Source organism: Cyclopterus lumpus, chromosome 1 (assembly GCF_009769545.1).
Source record: "Cyclopterus lumpus isolate fCycLum1 chromosome 1, fCycLum1.pri, whole genome shotgun sequence".
Taxonomy (NCBI): Eukaryota; Metazoa; Chordata; class Actinopteri; order Perciformes; family Cyclopteridae; genus Cyclopterus; species Cyclopterus lumpus.
This window is the reverse complement of record NC_046966.1, coordinates 8,542,574-8,566,357: the sequence shown is the minus strand read 5'-3', so window position 1 is coordinate 8,566,357 and position 23,784 is coordinate 8,542,574. Positions and strand designations below refer to the sequence as shown.

The following is a 23,784-nucleotide window of genomic DNA, read 5'->3' as shown; positions in this document are numbered from 1 at the left end:
ATTGGGCCTGTGCACTCAAGGAGAAATGTAAGGGTCCGAGTGGGAGATTCTGTAACTTGTATGATAATGTATTCAATTCCTAACCACAAGGACAAATCAATTCTGTCACTGTCAGTATAGTTGGCAACAGAAAACCCAAGAAAAAAGCTGCTGTGTGATGCATTGAGCATGACCAGGATGAATAGGTTTCATAATAAAATTGCCATGAACATCGATTAACAGCTGAAAAATTGGGTTTGAGGTTTCAACTTGATTAACTTTGGATAATTGATGTGTTAGATGATAGTCTGGAGGCCAGTGTTAATGCTGTGTACTTTATTACTGTTCTGTGAATGATGATGTTCTTAATTTATGAATGTGTCTGTTGCTCATGTAACATTACCTGCTAAATATCAGTATGTGAGCATTATTATTGTGAACACGTTGCCATGCTTACATTAGCACTAAGCTCAGAGCACCTTATGGTCTGCCTCACAGAGCTGCTGGTATGACTGTGGACTCTTTTCTTTTTAGTACTTGTATTTAGTACAAGCACAAGTTACGTTAGCTCTCAACACTGGTTGAAGTGTATTTTTAAAAAATAAATTCCTTCTAATAATATGTATTTATACTAATAAGTAATAATACATATATGACAATGCTGGTCAGCCTGACTGTCCATCCCTTTGGTCCAGACATAATTATCTCAACAACTATTAGATGGATTGCCATTACATTTGAAACATTCTTGTTCTTCAGAGGGCAAATCCTGGTGCACCACATTTGGGGTTTCAAGCGAAATGTCTCGACAACTATTGAATGGTTCGCCATGAAATTGGTTAGAGACATCCATGTCCCCCTCATGATTAATTGTAATGACTTTGGTGATCTCCCGACTATAAATTGACTGTCACCATCTGCTCAAAATTCAATTTGTCCTATACTTTGACTGATCAAATACTTACTGAACTAAATGGTATTCCCACTTTGTTTTAAGCGCTAAGTGACAAAAAAATGGCTTATTATCAGTATTATAACATTGCCATATCTCCCTCTTTCTTGGCAGTGAATTGAGGATCTGACTCAGGACAATATTTTGTGATTGTCAAAGTAAAACACATAAAATCCAATTTTACAGATACAAATGCGTTAGAAACACGGTGAGAGTCATAAACCAACATATTCACACGCACACACACACACAGACACAGACACAGACACAGACACAGACACAGACACAGACACACAGACAGACAGACAGACAGACAGACAGACAGACAGACAGACAGACAGACAGACAGACAGACAGACAGACAGACAGACAGACAGACAGAAAGACAGACAGACAGACAGACAGACAGACAGACAGACACACACACACACACACACACACACACACACACACACACACACACACACACACACACAAGGATAATGGCTAAGTCTACTTTCTGGTGGTTTCTCATGGTGCAGATAGCAGGAGTCTGCAGCTGAGCTGTTATCTTTGCAATTCCTTATTATTAGAGAAAAATGTCTTCCCTCCCTCTCTACTTCCAATTCTTACCTTATTCCGCTCTGCACCCCCTCCCCTCTCTCATAAATCTGTTTTGACCTTCAGTTGCGACAAGGCCATTTTATACAACGCCATATTTGTCCAACCTGACAAGATAAGCAGGGCAGAAACACATCAACATGAAATGTTTTTTTATGTCAATTCATTTCGAGGGAAAAACAGAGAGAGAAGGGAAGGGCTTAAGATATTCAAAATGAAAAACAGAAAGACAGAAAAGAGCATATTTGCATATTTGAAATATATATTGTCTCATAATCCTCAGATATGCATCTGTTGGAAATATAAGTACAATCAGAAATTACATTTTTATCGCGTGATTTTATGCTTCCTGTATATTCACTGAATGCATTCCTAATTTCCATTATGTTGAAATACTTACTTTGTGTCTTGCCTGCCAGGCATGACAGGGTTTGCGACTCTGAACAGGGCTTCTGGGGTCAGTTTGTAGAGCTCAAATAAAGTTGGACCTAATCTCATCTAAACCTATTTCAACTTCGTCATTCCTGCCTCAGTATGAACAATATCTGTTGAATATGAATTTTATCTGAGGATTGCTGGAAAGAAAATGTATTTCTAAAAAGTCCATTTACTTTTGCTTACACTGCCTTTTTCCAGCAGACATATTGTATGTCATAAAAAGAAATGCACAGGTAATAGCAATAACAATGGCTTTGAGAGCAGTAACAGTGAACAGCATGCACATACCATGAACATGAAAGCGAAGCAGATAAACGGAATTGAGCCATCATTCATTTCATTATTTACACTTTTGCTTTTCCTACTGCATCCTTTTGAGTTATTGGAATCGCTTCCTGGGCACTCATAACCCAAATTCTGTTACAAGAATTTGGAGGAACATTTTGCAAACACCATTTTAAGGTTCTTTTGTATTCAATGTATTTTTTTTCCAGCTCCCGATGTGGCATTTTGGCTGCAAAGGCCAAGCATACTTTTTAGAATACGGGCTTGTGACATTTCAAATAAATACCAAATGCTCAAAACATCAGCTTGCTCCTTATGTTTTCAAAGTCTTAGAAGTGGATGAGGTATTTGATGTAGTTTACATTTTTCTTAGCTCTCCTTATTTCAAAAGTATCTTCATTCTTTACTTTCCGGTTGTAATTGAGTCATTACCTTAATGTGAAGCATGTCATTCAATGTGGTAACCTGCACAAACTGTTGTGGGTGCATATGGGATGTTGTGCAAAAGTGCTACCTGGAAATGTGGAATCTGGGCTTTTTACTGTGATTTATATTTCTCAGAAGACTTGGCTGACATTCATCCTGCCCTTTTCCTCTTCAGAACCATTGAAAGCCACACCACCTTATCGCCACCTTGCCATTTGGGACGCAAACCTTTAACCTTCTCACGCTAAATGCTCCGTCACCTGCCTCAGTGCCCGCGGAGCCACCGTCAAACCCCATCAATGATCACTTTAAACTCTTTAAAAAAAAAAGTTTTAAAAAGTGGTGCTGAGTGATGCATTGAAACAAGACTAAAGACAGGAAAACGACAGCCTTTGACTTTTAGAGAGTTAAATCAAGACAGAATGCAGAAATATGGCTTTTATAAAGCATCCTGTCTTTTGCAGTGAGACAGTTTCTGGGTATAGGGAGGGTGATGCTGCATGTTTAAATCGCCCCATGAATCCTGCAGTTGTAAAACAAATTATAATAAAAACGAAAATAAGACTGAAAAGAGAAAGCCTTGGGCTGTTTAAAAAAGTTATAAAAGTCCCTACTGAGTTACTGAGCTAGGACAGAAGAGAGTCAAGGTACATTAGAGGTTTGCTTTTCTGGAAAGAATATGTGTGTGTGTGCGCATTTGTTTGTGTGTGTGTCAGAAAGAGCAAGAAACAGAAGTGTGGTGTTAAAGATGAGGTTATGACCATCGAAGAGTAAATGTTGTACCTCAGCAACTCTGGTTGCTTAAATTTAAATTTGAATCAAGAAATGTGTGTGTGTGTCAGAATTACACTGTGCATGTGTGTGTTTATGTGGATGCTTAAGAGGCCTTAGATATTAAATTAAATAGTAGTAGGAGTAGTAATAGTGTGTTCATCGGCACTCACTTTATCGCAGACTTCTCAACAGCTTGTGTGTTTGTCTTGCCACGACATTCAACGTACATCTGTTCACCTTGACAAATCCCTGAGTTACTCCAAACGACTTTCAGAGGCTCTCGGGAAATGGCTAATGGCAGAGTGCGTAAGGAGAAAAAAAACGTCACGCAATTTCATGCCTTTGTGCATCCGATGGGGCACCGAGCTGATAATTTAATCAGTAGTGAAAGACAAGCTTCACTCCGCCGCAACTGCAGCCATTTCATCCATTGATCATTGACTTGTTTTGCTCGAAACGAGAAGACCACATGTGAACGTTCACAATATTGTGTCTCGTCCATGGGTGAATATGGTGAATCCATGGTACACCTTCATCGGACCAGCATATCTTGTTACAAAATAGCCAACATGTTCTGTCGTCTGCGTCTTATTATCTCAGGGAAACATCACTTGAAACCTGATGAGGTTTGATAGTGGGATCAAATTATTACCTCCTGATTTCCATTTATAGTCAGTATTAAATTAAAAATGCTGGAATGTAAAAGATTGAAAAAAACACCTTCATAAAACTATCCCACACACTATTTTTGAAAACTGTCCTACATCTAAATCTTTTGAAGGCCAAAAGGTAATTTGCCCCACGAGGAAAAGACTCATACTACTGAACTATTTCAACACCAAGACACATGTTTGCTCTGCATTCAAACAGAGGAAAGATAAAGGATCCTAAAACAAAAAAGTTTACATGAACAAATACGGGCAAAGGTATGTGTACTTTACTTGCTTTGCTCCTAATTGTAGATACGAGGTCAGAAAAACAGTGTGGCGGTCTGTCATTAGCATTGTCTCAGTATTCCAGAAAGAGGCCTGGCAGGAAACGTATTAGAGCAGAGAAATATTAGAGCTTCCTCACAGAGACCATAAAAAGACTATACGGTGCATTTAGTCTGTGTGGTGTGTGCACGCTGTTTTTACCCATCTGCAGCTCACGCCTTCTGAAATGCAACATCGCTTTTTTAATGATGTGATAAGGAGCAGGCAGTAGTGATGAAGCTGAAAACTGACCTTTTTTTAGGTGTAAGAAGTCAGACATGAAGATACTCATTTGGTGGAAATGATACTCAGCAAACCCCAAAGTCCACTTTTGAACAAGTTCAATTGCTTGCCGAGCGATCAATCACGCTGGCAGACTCGAGGCTCAGTGTGACACTGGTAGGACACATCATCTAAAGAGGCCCCGCAGCATAAAGGACATCTGTAGCAACTGCATTGCAATCCTTGTTATTTAATATGCCTTGCAAATGGTGCTATCTTGTATTTGTGTAAAGATTGGATGAAATGTTAAGGATCCCTGTGGGGAAGATGTGTATTTGCAGCAGCACAGAGAAGGAAATAGATAAGAATATAACAAATACAGAGCACTAAAAATAATTCGATAAGTAATTGGCACAGCAGAACGTGCCGGGATTAACAGATACAACACAAGAAGACAGTGTGTCCTTGCATAGAGATTTACAGGTTAGAAGCGTATCTGCAAGTTTGCAACTTTAGCAGATGCCATTATTGGTAATACAGATGGAAGAACATCTGTTGGGAAATGAGATTGGGAATGTCTCTCTGCTCCCATAAAAACTGATGAAGTGCCCCTGGAAAAGGGACCTAACCTCAATGTTCCACTTTAATGTACAGAAAACACTGCTTCCGCTGCATTTTCTACTGATGATATGAAACAAGCTTGTGACACAAAGTGTGAGTAAACAAACAAGAAGAAAAAACATAGGCAAAATGAATCAACAATAGCAAGCGTAAACCAACGATGCATTTAGTGATTGTAATATATTTTGCATTCAGTCCAGGTTACGGTATTTTATGAGGACTTTCTCTTTTCTTCTTTCCTATATAGTTATTTATTTTGCAACCTATGCAGAGAGAATACTCCTTGCTAGGCCTTTTAACATTAATTATGCCCTTGAATACATTAAACTGTAACTCATCTTAGTCAGTCCAGATTTAAAATGAAAGATTTAAACTTTACAAATAACTCATATTTTCCAAAGCGATTCATTGCTTAAAGCACTAACTTATCCATAAGTGTTCCTATTTCAAATAGGGTTGCCACTTTAAAACAAATAATGCAGGCATATATTGTTATTAATAAGTTGAAAATATAACAGTTGAGTAACAGTACGACTATTTGCATTTTGTCATTTGTGGCATCTTACATTCACTTAACTATGATTGTAACACATTTTTACTGTGTATGAGCATAGGTTAAGCACACAAATGAATGAAGCTGTGATTTTTTTTTAGGAAAAGTGAATACAGGGTTACATTTAATTAGTGGAGTTTCCAGAAACTTCTACATCTTTCAGACATTTCTGAGCTTTGAGGTGCATATCAGAGGAAAGATGCATCATTCTTTTGGATTAACTAAACTTTATCAACATTTTTTTTTGTGATACACAGATGAATACTTGAACAACGTAATGCAGGAGAGGAGGAAACCATATTCGTAAAACGTGTATTGTAGTCTCGTATTGAAAATTCCTCTGACCATGCACACTAAATCATGTTGACTCCCCCTTATGTTTGATTTTACATTTGAACCTAATGCTTGTCCTCTGCACCGTGCTGTGAACATTAAAAGTGTGACATTACTGTAAGAGATGTTTGTCTCATTCCTCGTTATCAGAGTAGGATTACAACATTGCCACAACGAGTTCGGGGCTCCTTGGGAATGCCTAACTCACTCTATTTTTGATTCACTCTCTGCACAAGTTAATTTTGTGAGCAGGCGGTGAGGGGACTCAAAATTGCCCAAGAGCCAGGTAGTCAAACCTCCGCTGGGAACAGTTCGTAATCGACTCCCAGAGCAGAAGGCAGTAGGCAGCTTGTGATCGTGAGGGGATCGAGATTGTGTGATACGCCATCTATTGAAGAAGGATTCAAGACCACAAAAGACGTCTAAGGTAAAGAGTGACATTCCGTCGGCGTGGCGTCACATTGATAAAGGAAATAATTAATAATGTCAGTGAATGTCAGGTCGAAGAGATATCTCTGGGTAAGTGAGTGACTGTAATTTAACAACAACTAGGAATTTGATCTAATAGGATGTGCAAAAATGATGATGTGTGAGATTCCTGTAAACAGCTTCCTCTGTGAGTACAAACATTGGGATTTTCTAGTTTTAGTGTAGGTCAAATTCAGAAGCTACAAGATAAATTGGAACAATATGTGAACATGAAGGGTAAAAGCCTAGTAGACTGCATTCACGGAATTAACTGGATCTCCTCCTTGCCTCAGATGCACATCTGAGATTTCCAAACAAACAGCCTGTTAACTCGAGGCTAAAGAATAGTTGGCCTCAAAGGGACAAACTGCCTTCGCTCCACCTTCACATCATCAGAGTGCAGCCTCCCCCTCCAAACAAGTCCTGAGGCTGGCTCATTCAGCCCCATCTCCTGGAGAACAAGATCACAGACAACCCACGCTGTCCCAATGATTAAGGTGCCAAACCAAGAGCCGAAGGAGCAGAGGTGATGTATGTCTACAGAGCCTGGACACCAGATGAGAAGCACTCAATTGCCAGCGACCTGCCAGATATAGTCTCACAACAAGGGGCTGCAGTTGTTGAAGTATTATCACAGATTGTGCAGCAATCCAAGTTTGAGAGGAATCAGAAAAGACCAGCTGGTCCAGTCCTGTGGGAAGTCATTGCATTAGAAGGTCAAAGAAAGAATTCACCAGTCCTATAGAGAACATGCACAAGTTCCCATAGAGCCAAACCCTCACACGCACTGCAACAAGTTCCAACGGAGAGCATGCGGTCCACATTGTTGTACTGTACACACAGTACCAGCAGGGAGCGCGGTGCCACAGTATGTTGATGATTAAATTATCTGTTCATCAACAAAAAGAGGCCCGTAAGATAGACACAGTGGCATTGCTAAAACATCTACACAACAACACCAGGGCCACAAAGTAAGTCTGATTTAACTATGTAACTTTCCTAGGTCAATACATTTCTAAAAGCAGTAAAACATTGAATTCAAAAAGAGAGAGAACCATCCAAAAAGAGAGAGAACCATCCAATTAATGCCTTTTTTTGGGATGGCTACTCGAGACATATGTGATTATGTATCCCTGGTGGCTCCACTCTTGTTTATCAGGGGACCAGTCTGTTAAACTCCTGAAGTTCGCAGACGACACAACGGTCATCTGCCTCTTTACATTACATTACATTACATGTCATTTAGCTGACGCTTTTATCCAAAGCGACTTACAATAAGTGCATTAAACCATGAGTCCAAACTCAGAACAACAAGAATCAAGCAAGTATAATTTCTTCAATAACGTTAAACTACAGAGTACTATCCGTAAGTGCCATTTAAGTGCTACTAAAGTGCTAAACAACAAAGTGCTATCGGTAAGGGACATTTAAGTGCTACTACGGCATTTAAGTGATACCTATTCAAGGTATAGTCGAAAAAGATGTGTTTTTAGTTTGCGACGGTGATGAGTCTGTGTACAGACGGGAGGTTGAACAGCTGATCCTCTGGTGTGGTCAGAACAACCTGGAGCTGAACAAGCCCAAAACTGAGATGACAGTGGACTTCAGGAGGAGCCCCCCAACACTACCCCCCCACCCTCACCATACTCAATAGCACTGTGTCTGCGGTGGAGACCTTCAGGTTTCTGGGATCCACAATCTCCCAGGACCTGAAGTGGGCCTCCAACATCAACACCATCCGGAAAAAGGCCTAGAAGAGGTTGTACTTCCTGCGCCAGCTCAGGAAGTACAATTTAACAATTGAACAATTAATCAGACACCTCCATCTGCACTACTTGCACTATCACCACTTTCTGCAGTAACATCCCCCAATTCATTGTCACTGTTGTTGTTTTTATATTGTACATACATGTTGCTACTCTGTTGTCTTTTTATATTTATCCTGTTATTTGTAAATTAAGTCTATGTACGACGAGAGCGTACGTGTAACCGGAGTCAAATTCCATTTATGTGCACACGTAAATGGCCAATAAAGCTGATTCTGATTCTGATTCTATTATGCATGTTAAATGGATTGAGACCAACTGATAATCTGACATGGACAGAAAAGACAATGACAATGCATTCACTTGACTAAAACAAACTATACTCCACCTACAATGGGATTTCCAGATGCAAACCGACTATCTTCACAGACCGTAGATGTGTGCACTTAACCAGAATGTTGAGCTCTACACACACAAAGGTGAAATCAGCACTTCCACAGCCAACAAAGAGCCTGCTGCATAACCTCAAACCAGCCATTACAGAAAGGTGCTACCACTCAAGACGGAGGTTCAGGTTCCCGCTCGGCCCACAGACGAAGGGGAGGCCGCTCTCACTGTAATTAAAACACCCATCGAGAGCCAATGGCTGCTCCAAATCAGGGAGAGAAAGAAGAGATTTAGATTTTCCGGTGAGATCACTGATGATAAACTGTCTTTTTTCTCATTGCCATTTCTGTTACAATCTTGACGCATCCTATGAGTGTTTACTTTTACGATTGATAAGGCAGAATCAAAAAAGGGGCGATTGTAAGGTAAATTCCTCTGATCATGCACAATATAATTATGATGACCTCCCCTTATGTTTTTCATCATGCTGTGTCCTGTACAACGTAATTTGATCCGGATTGCCTAAACAGAGGCATTGTTGCCCACCTGGATGTCATCAGAAGATGATCAGAAAGCTAATGAACCCCTTTGCCTTTTGAACAAAGACATGCAAAACACTAACTGAAAGAAGCAACTGGAGGGGGATGACAGGGGAGAGAACAGCTTCCCAACGGGATGAACATTTCAAGTTAATGCATGTCCTGTGTGCCATGATCTCAGCATCGGAAATGTTACATTACTGAGATTTTTGTCTGGTCAGACTGGGATTATAAAATTGCCACGACAGCGTGCAGTGCATGTTTCAGGAGTGGATTATATCCTCTCTCCAGTAGTCAGACCACGGCAGAGGAAGAAGAAAAGAGAGTGAACCAAAGGTACAGCAGATAAAAAGATACAAGATAATATAGGGTAGTTCACACCCTCCCCCTAGTGGACACCGAGAAGAAAGGAAAGAGGAATGATGACGCAACAGAAAAATGGATCGGAAGAAAGAGAGTGTGATCAGAGTGGGGAAAGAAAAACTAAACAAAGACAAATATAGTATAAGGAACAAGATTAACTGCTTTTCTCTCTTTCTTGGCCTCATTGCCCTCATTGCCTGCCTCAGCCGTCCTATCAGTGTGTCACACATCCTCCTCCTTGTCCCTCACCTCCCGGCTGGATTCTGGCTATGCCCGAATATTGCTCTCTTTATCTTTTTATAAATTGTTTTACTTTGTATTTTTGATGGTTTAAAATCAGCGAAGGGTGCATCAGTTCATCTATCTTAACTCAAATATGCTTTTTCACAAAAAGTCATAATAATTAAAAGGTTATGCAAAACCCCTTTTCTTCTTTATTCAACTTGTGTAGCTTCTTTATTCCATGAACGGTTGTGATACTACCAGATCTTACATAATTGAATTCCTCTACTCATCACTCAACATCTCATCCCTACTCATATTTCATAGTGTCATATTGTGTCGCTGTGGCAGAAGCCCCTGGTGTCACTTTGATGGTGTAACGTAAGCTACAGATGTGGGTTATATGTCAGGTGACAAATGTCAAGTGACGTATTGGCAGCAACGATCACAGGGACAGAAATGCGGGTCTCCTGAGTAAAAGTCCTGTGTTGTTATATCCTAATCTAAGTTATCTAATTACTGTTTTGCTGATTTAATTCAACACCATTAAAAATATTAGAGAAATGACAATTGATAATCGTCTCGATTAGTTTTACTGCAAATTGTTATTGTGTCTTTTTACTTTCCTGCCTTAAACTTCTGCCTTTTAAAGTCAGATTCTTTTATAAATGTCTGCCACAATACAGCTGGCTGTTGCTGAGTTTGGATTGGGAGCGTGTGCATACGAGTGTGCATGTATATCTACGTGTGTGCGAGTTCTTTGTTCTCTAAGGTTATTTATCTGCTGTGATTTCAGTGTCTCGCCAAAACAGCCTCCAGACATTTGTAATAGTCTTTACCCGCAGTGGAACAATTGGCTCCATCGGCAAATCTGATATTAACAGCCGTCTATCTTTAAAACCCACACTCAGAAACAGCCAACAGCTGAGTGCCCGCACGCATTCGCACACGCACACGCACACAAGGAACAGATGCGTGGCAATATGTCGAGACTGTTGAATATTAACTGGGTGTTGTTGTTTTCACATATTCCCCCTCAAGATGTGTACAAAAGCGTCCAATGATAAACAGCAGTTGATAAACAATAACTAATAAATATAAACAACAATCAACAAAGACAAACAATCACAGAACAACATTGTATACAGTTTACTGAGGCGTCATTCCAAAGCTCTGTGTACTAATTAAAGAAACCCTCTAATCACACACAGACTTGTGGGAGCACTTTGTTACATTGGAAAGGAGACATCAACTGTAACATGGGCGCTGCACATGTTTTACACAATTTATACCACTGTTGGTACATTTGAGGGCTACTCACACCAACTACTGTGTGGATGTTTGATAACTTAGCACTTGGTAAAATAAAAAGGTAAGATTGTGGTTTCGATCAAATACAAATAAAGTAACAGTTACTTAGAAAGCACAAGACGAGATGTGTTGATTTTACAAGCATTTAACCAAAATCCCTCTCTTTTCCCATCCCCTATCCAACCCTGCTTACACAAAGCTCAGGAGGGACTGAAGATGTGAATCCCAATCTCTAGCTTCAAAGTCCTGCCCTGCCATCTATCCTAAGCCTCTCCCCGAGGACTCGCTTGCTGTACTCAAAGGCCACACTTCATACGCGAGATAGAAATGCTTCCACTGAACATAATACAGTTATCAATTCCGTTTCCCTAAAAATGGAATTTGCTCAAACAAATTAGTAGTGCGTAAATTTATTAGGAGGACCATGTGTGGCTTTATCTTTTTCTTCCTTTTGGTCACAAACCGAAACTGAATTATATAACTTTATAGCTTTGTCGTACAGTGATGCTAAAAGTAACTTGTACATCCCAAGATATACTTTGTTTTCTGGTGCTCCTTCTGTGTTCTTTTTCTGAGATACCATTAGTTTCTTCCTTGCGATGTTTCAAACAAAACTCCTTGCAAAAAGTTGTTAGAATTTATTAAAGAAAAATATTTAACATCTTATCAAGTTCTCACTTCCAACTCGTCAAATAATGACACTTGATCAGTGGCCCTGAGCGTCAAACTACGACACTCTAGGTATTCCTCTTGCATCAGTTTTGGATGCGTCAGGGATGGCGTGTCAGTTTATGCTCCCTACATGCATAGTGTTCTTTTTGAAATATACTTCCAACATAGATTCACAAAGTGTTTAGGTCTACTTGGTAGGGTCTAGGCAACAAAAGGAATTGGATAGGCTTGGGAACTGATTGGGTTGAAATACATATATTTGTTTGGTAAAAAACAAGTTTGTTTGTCACGTAACTAACGTAGGTTTTGTTAGGTAAATTCAAAAGTTACCTAAGTTAAGTAAAATAAGCCTACAAGTCCACATCTGAGCAAAAGTACTACTTTAATGAATAGAACATTGCTCTAACAAATACACAAAAACACACACAGATACGTTATGGATCGTTCCCATAACCGGGTTTGCTTGTTATTCGCTTGCCTTCCCTCTCTCTCTTTGTTCTCAATGATTTCCCTGTGTTTCTAATCAATAAGAGACAGAACAGAGCAGGGCAGGGCTGATTGTCCTTGTTGTACCAAGGAAAAGGGAGGTGTTCAATGCATCCAAAGTCCAATCGCAGGACAGCAGTTTTAGAAAAGTTAGTGTGCTTTTTTAAAGAGCATGGATGTGGTTTTGGCTTAACTGACTAGTGAAAAATACAATGTTTGATAGCAAATGTGTAAATGCATTTAGGAGATAGTCAATGTTGCTGTTTTGTAAGGAACAGCATCGTAGGAGACAAGTAGCACCCTCTGAATTTCAAAGTCAACACTGCCATTGCAGTGATCATCATGAAAGGAAGGAAGGAGAGAGAGCAAAGATAGATGAAAAAACATTTTTTTTTCAAACTTGCAATAGATCCCTAAGTAAAAAAACGGGTATTGTGCAAGAGATCTGCCATTGTTTAATGGGAACTCTAGTGGGAAGAGAAACTTTCCCCAAAGGCACAGTTCAAAGAGAATGTGGCTCTTTCTACATTTTAATGATTTCCAATTACTTTCCAAACCCCAACTATTTCATAAAAAATCAGATAGGGGCGGGTTTACTCTCTGTGTTTTTAGAAAATAATTAGGTGGTTTACTTCCCACACTATACCTCATTCTGTTTCACAGAAAAAAAACTGGTTAAATCAACTCTGAGATGCCACATAATTGGTGTGAGAAGTGGTCTTAATTGATCACATTGTTGTTGGAGGTTTGTAACCTAAATGAAAACTTCAATGTCAACTAATGTCTAATGTCAAGGTTCATGGCACTTTGGACTATTTGTTAAACCTCTTACTTTGGGCCACTCAAATATTCAAGATAATGAGCTTTCCCTGTGCTTATAATACATATTTATTTATGCTTCTTGTCTGTATCCATTGGCTGAGCAGAAATGCAATAAAATATCATTTGTTAAAAACAAGAATAGGTGATAAAAGTAATTGTCTGACCCCAACATCAGCTTGAGTTGTTTGGAAATGCTTTTGGATTTGAGTGAACTGTTGGATCTGCAGGTGGGGAGGAGAGGAAAACGGAGGCCAGGGGATGCCTTTTCCCAATGCCTACTTCAAGGATTCAAACTGTTACAGTCTGTAATTGGTTTAAATTGCAAGTACCCGTAGGACCCAGGACCATTACGTCACATTAGCACTTTAATCATTTAGAGAAAAAAACTTTTGGTCCCAACTTTGAATCAGAAAACTACAGAGGTGCATTCATTACATGGCAAGTTAGGACATAAGAGGCAATATAGAGTACGATGGAGGTAGTGGAAGAAACAAAGTTCTCTCCAAATGCTTTAGTCTATGCATAGAGGTCAGTCTTTTACTTTCTGGGATGGAGAGATGAATGAGAGAAACAAGGGCAGAGCGGGATGCCCTTAATTTAATTTAAAGCATTCAGTCCCAGAGAGAGTCTGATAGGGCTTCTAGTTCCTCTGCAGTCCTCTTTAACTTTTTTTTTCAGATGATGCATGGCAACAGAGCGAGGGAGTGGCAGGGGGAGGGGCCACAGAGCACAAATCCTTCTCCGATGCCCTTGCCTGTGTTAGGTCTAACTCTCCCCAGGGAGCCTCCTTATGACCCCAGGACTTGGATAGAGGGGAAGGAGGCACCGAGGGAGGGATAAGAGGATAAAGGAGTGAAAAGGAACAAGGAGATATTGACTGCACAGGAGCTTGTATCTCTCTGCTGTGGAGCCGAGCATCAGATGAAGTTGGAGACCTGCAATAACCCAACGTCCGCTAGCGTAGTGTGGTGTTGCTGCTGTGTGAGACTCCTCACACTTTTTGGGTCAGCTAATTGATTTGGTGTCTCTATCAAAGAAGTGCTCTTGCTTGAAGTGTTTGCGTAGCAGTCATGGACTAAAGTGGTCCGCTGGATTTGGATTCGTTAAGTTGTCAAACTCTAAAGCCAAAGACTTAGGCACACTTGTGTATTAATACATGTATAATAATCATGCAAATATCATACAATATAATAACAATCACAATAGTTTTTTGTTTATATTTTACATATAAATACGTCCTTGCTGACCGTACTGCTTGATGGACAAGTGGCCTCTGGGAAACACAGCACCATAACACCAGAGCTCAACCACAAAGAGAGGCACAAACAGAACCGTGAGGATTAAGAACGATAACTACAATCCAATTACAATGAAAAGGATGCAGATTATAGCTGCATCAAGGCTGTCTGTCTGCCTGACTGTCAATCTAGCTTTCTGGCCACTCATCAGTCCGTTTAGTTGTGGTTAGTTTTTCAATTCTTTCCTCTTTACCTCAATCTGTGTTTATCCCTTTGGCAGCTTGCTGTCACTGTTTATTGAGTGATTTACAGACTCATGTCACTCAACTTGTATTTTTTAAACACATTTTCCCTTTCTTTCGATATCTCGAGTTTATTTAAGTGTGACACTCCTCTCTCTCAGCTCACTATTTGGGTACAGAAAATGACTTCATCCAAATGTATTGTTCTGGACAAAGGATAAAATATGAATGACAAGGGAGAGTTGAAAAGAAGTTCAAACAACCGATATGTGAAAAAAAAATGCCAGTGTTATAAATATGTAAATATGATAAAGGATGAGTCGCATCAGAGAAAAGTAAAGGTGTTTAAAAAGCTAAAGTATTAGCAGCGGGAGAGAGAAAAACAGTCTTCCAAAACAAGAATTGTGAAAAAACACAAACAACAGGAATCAATGTTTATTCTCTGACTTAAGTATATAAATAATGAAGAAAGCCTCAAATCACAATACAGATGCGACACACAATCGTGGAAACACTCAAAGATTAAAGGTTTTGCGGTACCTCAAAGATGACAGGTAACCTGTTTTAAGATCTGTCTATAGCTCAACTTTTCCTTGATTTGGTCAAAATGCACCCGGTTGGTTGAAAGCTGGTTTTGGTCTCAATTTGATATTACCATATTCGCTGGTTTCATTCAGAACACGGCTTGCTTGGAAAAACACAGGCTCTTGTGTCAAATGAGGAGACAACTACAGTTTGTATGTGTCAACTAAACCTCTTGTTTCTGTACTTTCTCCCTCACCAGTATAGTGATGGCCGATGCCCTTTGCATTGCATTGTTTTTGCACTGCATTATACATTTGGTCTCTGTGCATTAATCATTAACTGACAGGGTGTATAGTGATGTAAGAAGTTCATTTTCTGTAATTACTTTGCTTACACCAAATTATAAACGGTGACCATCATTTCATTCTGAATCAATTCTGAACCAAAAGCAACATTAATAAAAGCTGCAGCGCAAAACGTAAAAACATCTTAATGTGTCCATCCGTAAACCTTCTTGAAATGTAATAATTCATTAATGAATGTATAGATAACATAATTGAACTGATTTTTGCTAATTCATACTCACATCACCCCAAGCCGAGAGTGCAAATGACAAGTCATCTTGAGACAATCTGTCTCGGCTTCTCGTCTACCTAAGGCTGCATTCACACGGTTGTGCTGCCTCAGCTACATTTTGTACTGATATTGAAACATTGTTTTTTATTGCTGGAATCGCTGCTTCTATCAGCAAACTGTACCACCTACAAAAGCTGTACTCCAGTCAGAGCAACATCCACGGCCAACTTATCTACAGCTTTTCCTCCATGTTCAGTCTGTTTGTTGTTGCTGTTGGTGTTGTTGGCTGCGTACATTTTGTCAACACCCACTTCTTTTTTTCATGTTAGTTAGTCAGTAAACTGTCTGAAGGACTCTCTAAGATGTTGAGGTGTGCTGCTTGAAAAGATGCCAGGCACAACACTTTTTCCAAAGCGACAGCTTTCTGTCTTGCCCCCCCCGGCCACTCTTAAAGTGGAAAAGCAGTTTGAAAAAAGCTGAAGAGTGTGAACACGGCGTTCAGTGGCGATCACAGCAGAGGCTTTGGAAACGAACGGCATGGCGTTGCTGAAAGTGTTTGTCTGGAAAGCAGGCTGCCGAACATGTCGTTTCTCTGCCACTACAGCGTTAACCAGCTCCGTGTGTTCTGCATTCACGTCTCTTTGGCTTCTGAAAGCTCTGGAGCCCTTTAAACAACAATGATACACATCTTGACTCAGTCCCTCTCTGGTCACTGTGAATGCCACATGTTCTTGCTGCGGTTTGTGGGACTGCACGTGTTGTTTTTATAAGCTTATGGAGTCGTGTTTGATCCTTCAACTTGTCAAGTGCTTAATCCCCACGTTCAACTTGCCTGGCTCGTGTTTGCTCAAATATAATTTAACGCAAAGTGTCCGATCCAATCGGAATAACGTGACCTGTATTTCATGGTGCAAAGTGCGTACCATCTATCTTTCTGTTCCCTCCTGTCCTCTCTCCCTCGCTCACCGTTAAACTGTAAGATAGATCATTAGCTTTAAATGGACTTCAATCCGCTCATTACATGTCCCATTTACCTTCACTGCATAACACTCTACTTTTCATAACGAGACAAAAAAGGAATGGGGAGATAGAGGCAGAGAGAAGAAATGCACATGTGGGGAGATCTAGACAGAATGAGAACGACAAAGACACAATTGCGTGTGCGAATAAGAGAGTTAGTCAACAAGAGAGAGTTAGGAAGTGGGGAGATGAGGACAAAGATACCACGAGAAAGAGGAGACAGATAGAAAGATAGAACGTTCCAACCAGAAAGGGATTAACATCTTGGGTGAATAAAGTGCCTTTGAATTAAGAAAAGAGAAGATAACCTGTACTTTAGTTTTCTTAATAATCCAATTTCTACCAGCATTGTGAAACATTTAATAAACCTCAAATTAAAAAAGAAATACATCCTCATGATAATGACTAGGCTTCGGCCCGTTGTTTTTTTTTCCTTACCATTTAACAGCTAATGACTGACGATAGACAGGGGGAATTATCTGAAGCATGTAATCATCTTTTCATCAGTGTTACTTTTCTATCGCTTTCATTAACCCTGCAGCAGGTGATGCAGTGGACAGGTCAGTGCAATGTGTGTGTGTGTGTGTGAGATGGTTTCACTTTATGCATTTAACTTGCTGTTCTTGATGTATTCCATACACTTATACTGACAAAGCTGTGTGTGGGGTGATATGTGGTTTCAAGTCATGCCATCAATTTGTTTTAATGGAGGTTTTAATCCATAAATTGCTTGCGTGTGTCTGCACTTCAATGGGTGGGTTGTACTAGGTGTGTCAGAATATTTATTTCATGTTTGCACGTTCATGTAGACGAATTTTGTGCGCGTGCATGGTTCATGTAATATTTGCAAGGCAATTCAGGCAAAACTGACAGATTGCGTGCTTTTTTAACAGCATTTTTAATTTGTTTTATGTAACTCCACGTAAGTGTTAATGATATAAAACGGTCTTAAACCTGATGAAAATGTCTGATGTCGTGTGTCTGTAACAGCTTCCTTTTTTCCCCTCACCTCCACCGCGGGTTCCCTCGCCTTACTTATCTGCACTGACCCGCCCACTGACCCAATGTTCTCGCTCCTCCTCCACTCTGTATCTTTCCATCCCCACCTAACTCCACACATCCCTCTATCACTTCTCGGTTTCCTTCAACTAATCTCACTCAAGACGCCTCCTCCCTCTTCTCTCCTTTGATCCCTCAGCATGTATGGGGTCCTATTTCCTCTACTACCCAGTTTGCTTCGCTTTCTTGCTCGGAATAACATCGTGAGAAGAGAAAGGGGAATACTGGAGAGAAAGAAGACATTTTACAAATGTCCCACGCTGCATTCAAACCCAGGATTTGACAATTACAAGTCTAGGATTACTGAGCAAAAGAGGCACCCCTTAATCTTACTTTCCACACCCGTGTTGGACTCTTCGCATACAAAACATGTGCAATGAGAATGAAGGTTGTGGGAATGCATGCAAATAAAAGGAAGGTAGCCTTGGTTCAGGCAGGACTAAATAACAACCATTTGCTTTGATTAAGCATCAACTTAAGCAGGCAATTTAGTTAGTGCAACAAAATGAAAAAGAAAATCCAACTTCAGACTCTATTAAGGTGCCTGTAAATGTTTTAGAGAAGAGTCAGCCATTGATGGCACAGCTGCCAAGCTTGATGCAAGCTGATTACATGCATGATTGAGATAAGAAATCAAATGCTTCAGAAGAGTATCAGGCAAACCAGCACTGTCTTACAATTTCTAAAATTTAGAGATTCATGATGTTGTGTGGTCAGCCATCAGCCTACCCGAACATTGTCTCGCATAATTGTCTGCTTCTTTTTACAGCACACAAGTATCATGTAGCTTTTTTAGTTGACAAGTTGTACTTTACTTTGGTTAAGTATCGTAAATGTCCCCATTTCTTTCCACACAAGTAGGAACTGTGGCGAGTTTAATTTAATCTATTCTTCTATACACTAACTTTCATTCCCTCCTCCTGAACTCTTTCTCTCCGTCACCCTCCTCGTGCCTTTGTCCTCTTCACTCATCCCTTACTCCAGCCCTGCTCCCTCGCCCTCCCTGTTTGTGCCGTCCTCCCAGGCCAAAAGCTATTTCAGCTAAATCCTGTCAGACAATGCCTGAATGTAATTAGTAATGAAGGAACCCCACATGTGCATGGACACCCAGAACACACTTCAGGAGAGGGGATGTGGAGAGCAAACACACTGTGATCCATCCTGTTGCAGTTACAGGGAAACCAACAGTCTGAGATATTGAAGTAACTTGGTCTGGGGAAAACGGTGTCTTATAGACTTAATGTACAAGCTAAAAAGACAATATAACCTTCTCGTAAATAGGAGAAACCGAGCATCAACCGTGCGCTGTGTTCAAGTGCATGTATCGGTCGAAGGCTCCACTTGGTTACAGCCTGACCCTCATATACTGAAGCCCAGAGGACTTGTGTTCCCCCTGTCAGGCCTGTCAGACTGCCAATCAGCGGCATACCTCTTTCTGCAGTGAGCTGATTATTAATATTTAGCACATTGTACCACAGGACTGGCTAGCTAACTCAGCAGCTCACATTTTTACTCACCACATTTTTTCTCCTAGAATTGTTATTTGTGGTGTTACTATCTAATACATTATTAATAAGAACACACACTTCATAAATATTCTAACACAATTAAAATATTTACAATACAGGGGTTGTGTAAAGTGAGCCAATGTGCCAGACTGCACGTTCTCACACACACACACACACACACACACACACACACACACACACACACACACACACACACACACTCATTTAGAGTACTTACTTGAGGTCTTGGAAAGGTTCTGCCCGCACATGTGATGTCTCTACAGAATGGCTGAACACCACGCCTTCATTCCCTGTAGAAAGAGTAAGAGTGGAGGAAAGGAAGTAAAATAAAATGTATCCATCTTTTGTGTGACAGCCTGCACATTATTGCATCATACCTCTACTGTTAGAGCTCAGGCAGACAGGTAAAATATGTCTGCCCATGTGTCACAATGCTTATGTGTGTCATACAAATTGTATTTGAATATATCAGTATTCCAGTACACACATTCACATGTCTCTGACTGGAAGACAGTGTTGTCTGGATAAAACAAAAATTCATCCATCCATCCATTAACGTGCAGACTCCAAACAGGGGATCGAACCCCTCTTGCTGTGAGCTGACAGTGCTAGTGCTTACTTAATTGGCATTACACTCCCCCAAAACTCATTTGACGAAGCAGAACAGTTGCATGCAGTATGAACATAATTGTTGGTAGAAAAGCTTGGCTCTGATATAATGCAGTGTGCAGCAAGCACGCCTGCTTTAGCCTGCAGCCCTGAACAGATGCTTCGGAAGAAGTGCTGGTCATGGCACCTGCTGAGACCGCAGAAAGCGTGTTAGAATATCAACACTGCTAAAACTGTACAAGAGAACGTTGCTCATTGGCAGGAGCAAAGATGCAGTTGTACATCCAAAGGACCATAACTGCTGCTATTATTAGTTGAAACGCAGTTTTCCGAGCCCCAGTGAACTCTCCGCAAATGTGTGTCTGTGTAACTGCCAGCACAAGGAAACAAGAGAAGAGGACAAGCTCCAGTTCTCTCGACAATAGAGATGGCAGTTGCTTCTCTGTACAATGATGTTTCTCACTTTGTCAACCAGCGGCCATGTTTGTTCCAGCTCCTGACTGCGTTCCTTTTGCTTTCACTTCTATATTTACAATTGTCTGAGATGCTCTCCTGAGCACTGTGTACATGAAATGTTTATGAGCTGTCACAGGTGGCACCTGTTGTGGTACACAATACCCATGAAGGGGTTTCAAAGCACAGCCAGTGCATGAGAATCCACCACCAAACTGGGTTTATATTTTCACAAATGGAAATCACGAGTAAGTGGAACAAGTTTCCATCATCAGCCTTTACATAGAGATTGTTAGTATTAGTGTAACAGTTCACACTCTTTCATGTTGTATTCTGAAAATATCCCCAAAAGCAATAAACTCGCTATCCATACTTTCAGCAGCCAGAGTCAGGGACGAGCGAGGATTATAGATCGAACACCCCAAGACATCGCCACCTTTTAGGGTCTCCACACACACACACGCAGCGCAGGAGAGACGGGCAAAGTGAAGATAACGTTGTCGGTCCTGGTTACAAACAGGCTTGGTAGTGAAGGACGCGCTAACATGCTGTGTTTTGGGTTTTTTAGATGACCTAGATTAGAGAATATTCGGTTAAAACATCTCGGCGAAGCTGTTTTGCCTTCATTGTTCTATGTGAAGTTTGCTAACTTAAGACACCATATGTTTTGCTTTAATGAAAGCTCAACTACTGGTATTTACTCCTGGTGTACTAATGGTAATAACAGGCGAATCAGCTGTAAAAGAGCTGTGCAGTGGATCTAATTCACGCTAATGAGAAGAGCAGTTCATGTGGATTTCGAAAAAAGTAACTAACAAATATTTGGGAAAAGTAACGGATACATATTTAAATAAACTTTTGAAAATGAAATTTGGTGTGGTATTTGGTTTCCTGATAGGAATATATTAGTTATAAATGGGCATGGATGTGTTGATAATTGTCTGTGGCCTAATTAAAAATTAGATGACGGCAACATTTTTCATAGTGCCTCTAATGGACACATCTACCCAGGCCACCGTGGGTGTGTGTATGTGTGTGTGTTTTGTATTTGTGAAAGTACATTGGGTTACAGAATTACTGATGTATTTAAACATCCATGTACATCAATGCACACATACAAACCCTTCCACTTGCTCACTAAAATTGAATAAGAAATAATATTTAAGAGAGAAAAAATATTATAGTGCACCAAAACGCAATTTTTCTCTATCACTTCTTTCATTTTAGTTAAATTGCTCTCACTCTTTTTTCCTCTGCAATTATGCTCACCTGGCTAAGCTGAGACCTGTCATCTATCTCAATGTCTCTCTTTGGCTTTCTTCTTCTCTCTCTCTCTTTCCGCTCCCAGTGTACCTCTCACTTGTTCAAACCTTTTTTTATTCTCGATTCAGCAAGTAAAAATGCTCTGCTTGCTGACCCAAGTCTTGTTTGGCTGCACTAATCAGGAGCACTCTGTTTAACAGCCTACAGCGTGTGTGTGTGTGTGTGTGTGTGTGTGTGTGTGTGTGTACTGTAAGCCGTGTGCGTCCTCAAGTAATCTTGTTACACAAATTAGTCTGAGCAACTGTTCGTCCACCCCTGTATCAGCTCATTCATGAATCAGAAAACAACAATCTGTTCCTCATGAATGTGGAAGACGGGCGTAAGCTTGTCAAAACTGTGACCTCTACACTGATCTATACTGTATGTGAATTTATATCTTCACCACGAGGCACTGTTTTACGCTGGTATGATTGATATTGCCCTTTTAATCACAAATCAGACAGCGACAAGTCATGATGATGTCGTTATCACGATTATCTGTCAGATATCTGGATGCAGAATGAATTTCACTTCAGTAAAGCATTCTTGGTGGCAGACAACACATCTGTCTCACTCTGCCTTTAGAGGTCCTGACCAATTCATCTGTACTGCAAACACATTTTGGAGGCATGAAAACTGCCAAAATCAAAGAGCTTATGTAGCTAATATTAAACAAACAAATGCTATGTGTACATTCAGTATTGCTCAGACGCTAACAAATGTGTTTTCTTCTTGATAAACACCCATGTTTACTTGCATCTTTTTCATCCCTGCCTTTGTTGGCACATTGCTCCACATCTTGGCACGTTACCACAAGCTGCTGATCAGTGGATTAGTGTAAAAAACACAGGCAGGACTTTGTATTGTGCGTCACCCACATGCGAGCGTGCGCATCCTTGTGAATATGAATGAGATTAACAAAACTTGGGCCCACTCATAAAGAAAAAATGCTCTGCAGCATTATTAGTGGTCAGAAACTCTACCAACTACCTTTAAAGCAAAATAAAACTGTACTTATAAACACCACGTTGGTCATTTTGTAAGTGTATAGTACACTTTGTGTTGTACTTGTTGTGCGTAGCCCTACCTGTGACTCTCAGTTTCTCGGTGCCGATGGTGATCTCCTCTTCATCTGCAGAGAACAGAACTCTCTCTCCATCTGTACTCCTCACCTCAAACCTCTGACACTGAGCCTCCACCATTTCTGAGCCTGTACAAGTGGGAGAAAGCAGAGAGGGGCAGCGGGTGAAGATTTAGAACAGAGGAGCATTCAAGGCACACACAATCTGATAGATGCTTCTATCAAAAGCTCCTTCCATTAGTGCACAAAGGCTTATAATGAATGACCCCTGGAGGATTTGAACTTGGAACCCCCGCATCTCAAAGTGTGGTCCTGCTGTGACACCAGTGCAATATCAGTACTAATATTGGGACCACTGCTGAAGTGATATGTAGTCATTAGGAGCCATTGAGCCTGTGTAACACCATAGACAAAGATAATCCACTTATAATCATTTATAAAGTACAGGGGGGAATGCACTGAATTCTATTCTCTTCAATTGTAATTGGCTCACAGCCTACAAAGCAGAGGGAACATCTAAGAACCTAAGCATAAAAAACGAAATCCGCACGGCCAGATACTACTAGAGGTGGCTGATGGCCCTCTTAAGCAGCTTTCACTAGTTATGGTTATGTATAATAACTTTACATCAGCCATTGATACTAGAAACATACATTAAATAATATTAAAACATTACATATTATTTATTATTCCATAGATTGTTTTTTAATCATGGGGGAAGAACCGCAAGTGTGTAGGTTGTGTAATACACACACTGTCACAGTAAATTGCAAGCTGGGACCTGTTATAATTAAAAGTCAAACAACAGTCAGACATGGCTACGTTGTGTTTGGAGTTTGTACGCTACCTGTACAACTTTATAACTTTCACCTTCAAATACATTTGCCTTTACGATTTTGCCTGGAGGACAAAAAAAAACATCCTTTGAAGAGAAATGCAGGGTGTGACAAAGAAAAC

General features: G+C 40.3%; 1 protein-coding gene across 4 annotated transcripts in view; it reads right to left on the bottom strand.

The window, feature by feature from the left end:
• The window catches only part of LOC117731405 (zeta-sarcoglycan), a 283,875-nt gene that overhangs the window by 18,192 nt on the left and 241,899 nt on the right, over window positions 1–23,784 (bottom strand). For all 4 annotated transcript variants that reach the window (XM_034533761.1, XM_034533778.1, XM_034533752.1 and 1 more), the window contains 2 exons: window positions 22,834–22,956; window positions 19,600–19,672 (listed from right to left, as the gene is read on the bottom strand). In XM_034533761.1, coding sequence (XP_034389652.1) covers window positions 19,600–19,672; window positions 22,834–22,956 — 196 coding nt within the window. The remainder of the gene's footprint in view (window positions 1–19,599; window positions 19,673–22,833; window positions 22,957–23,784) is intronic.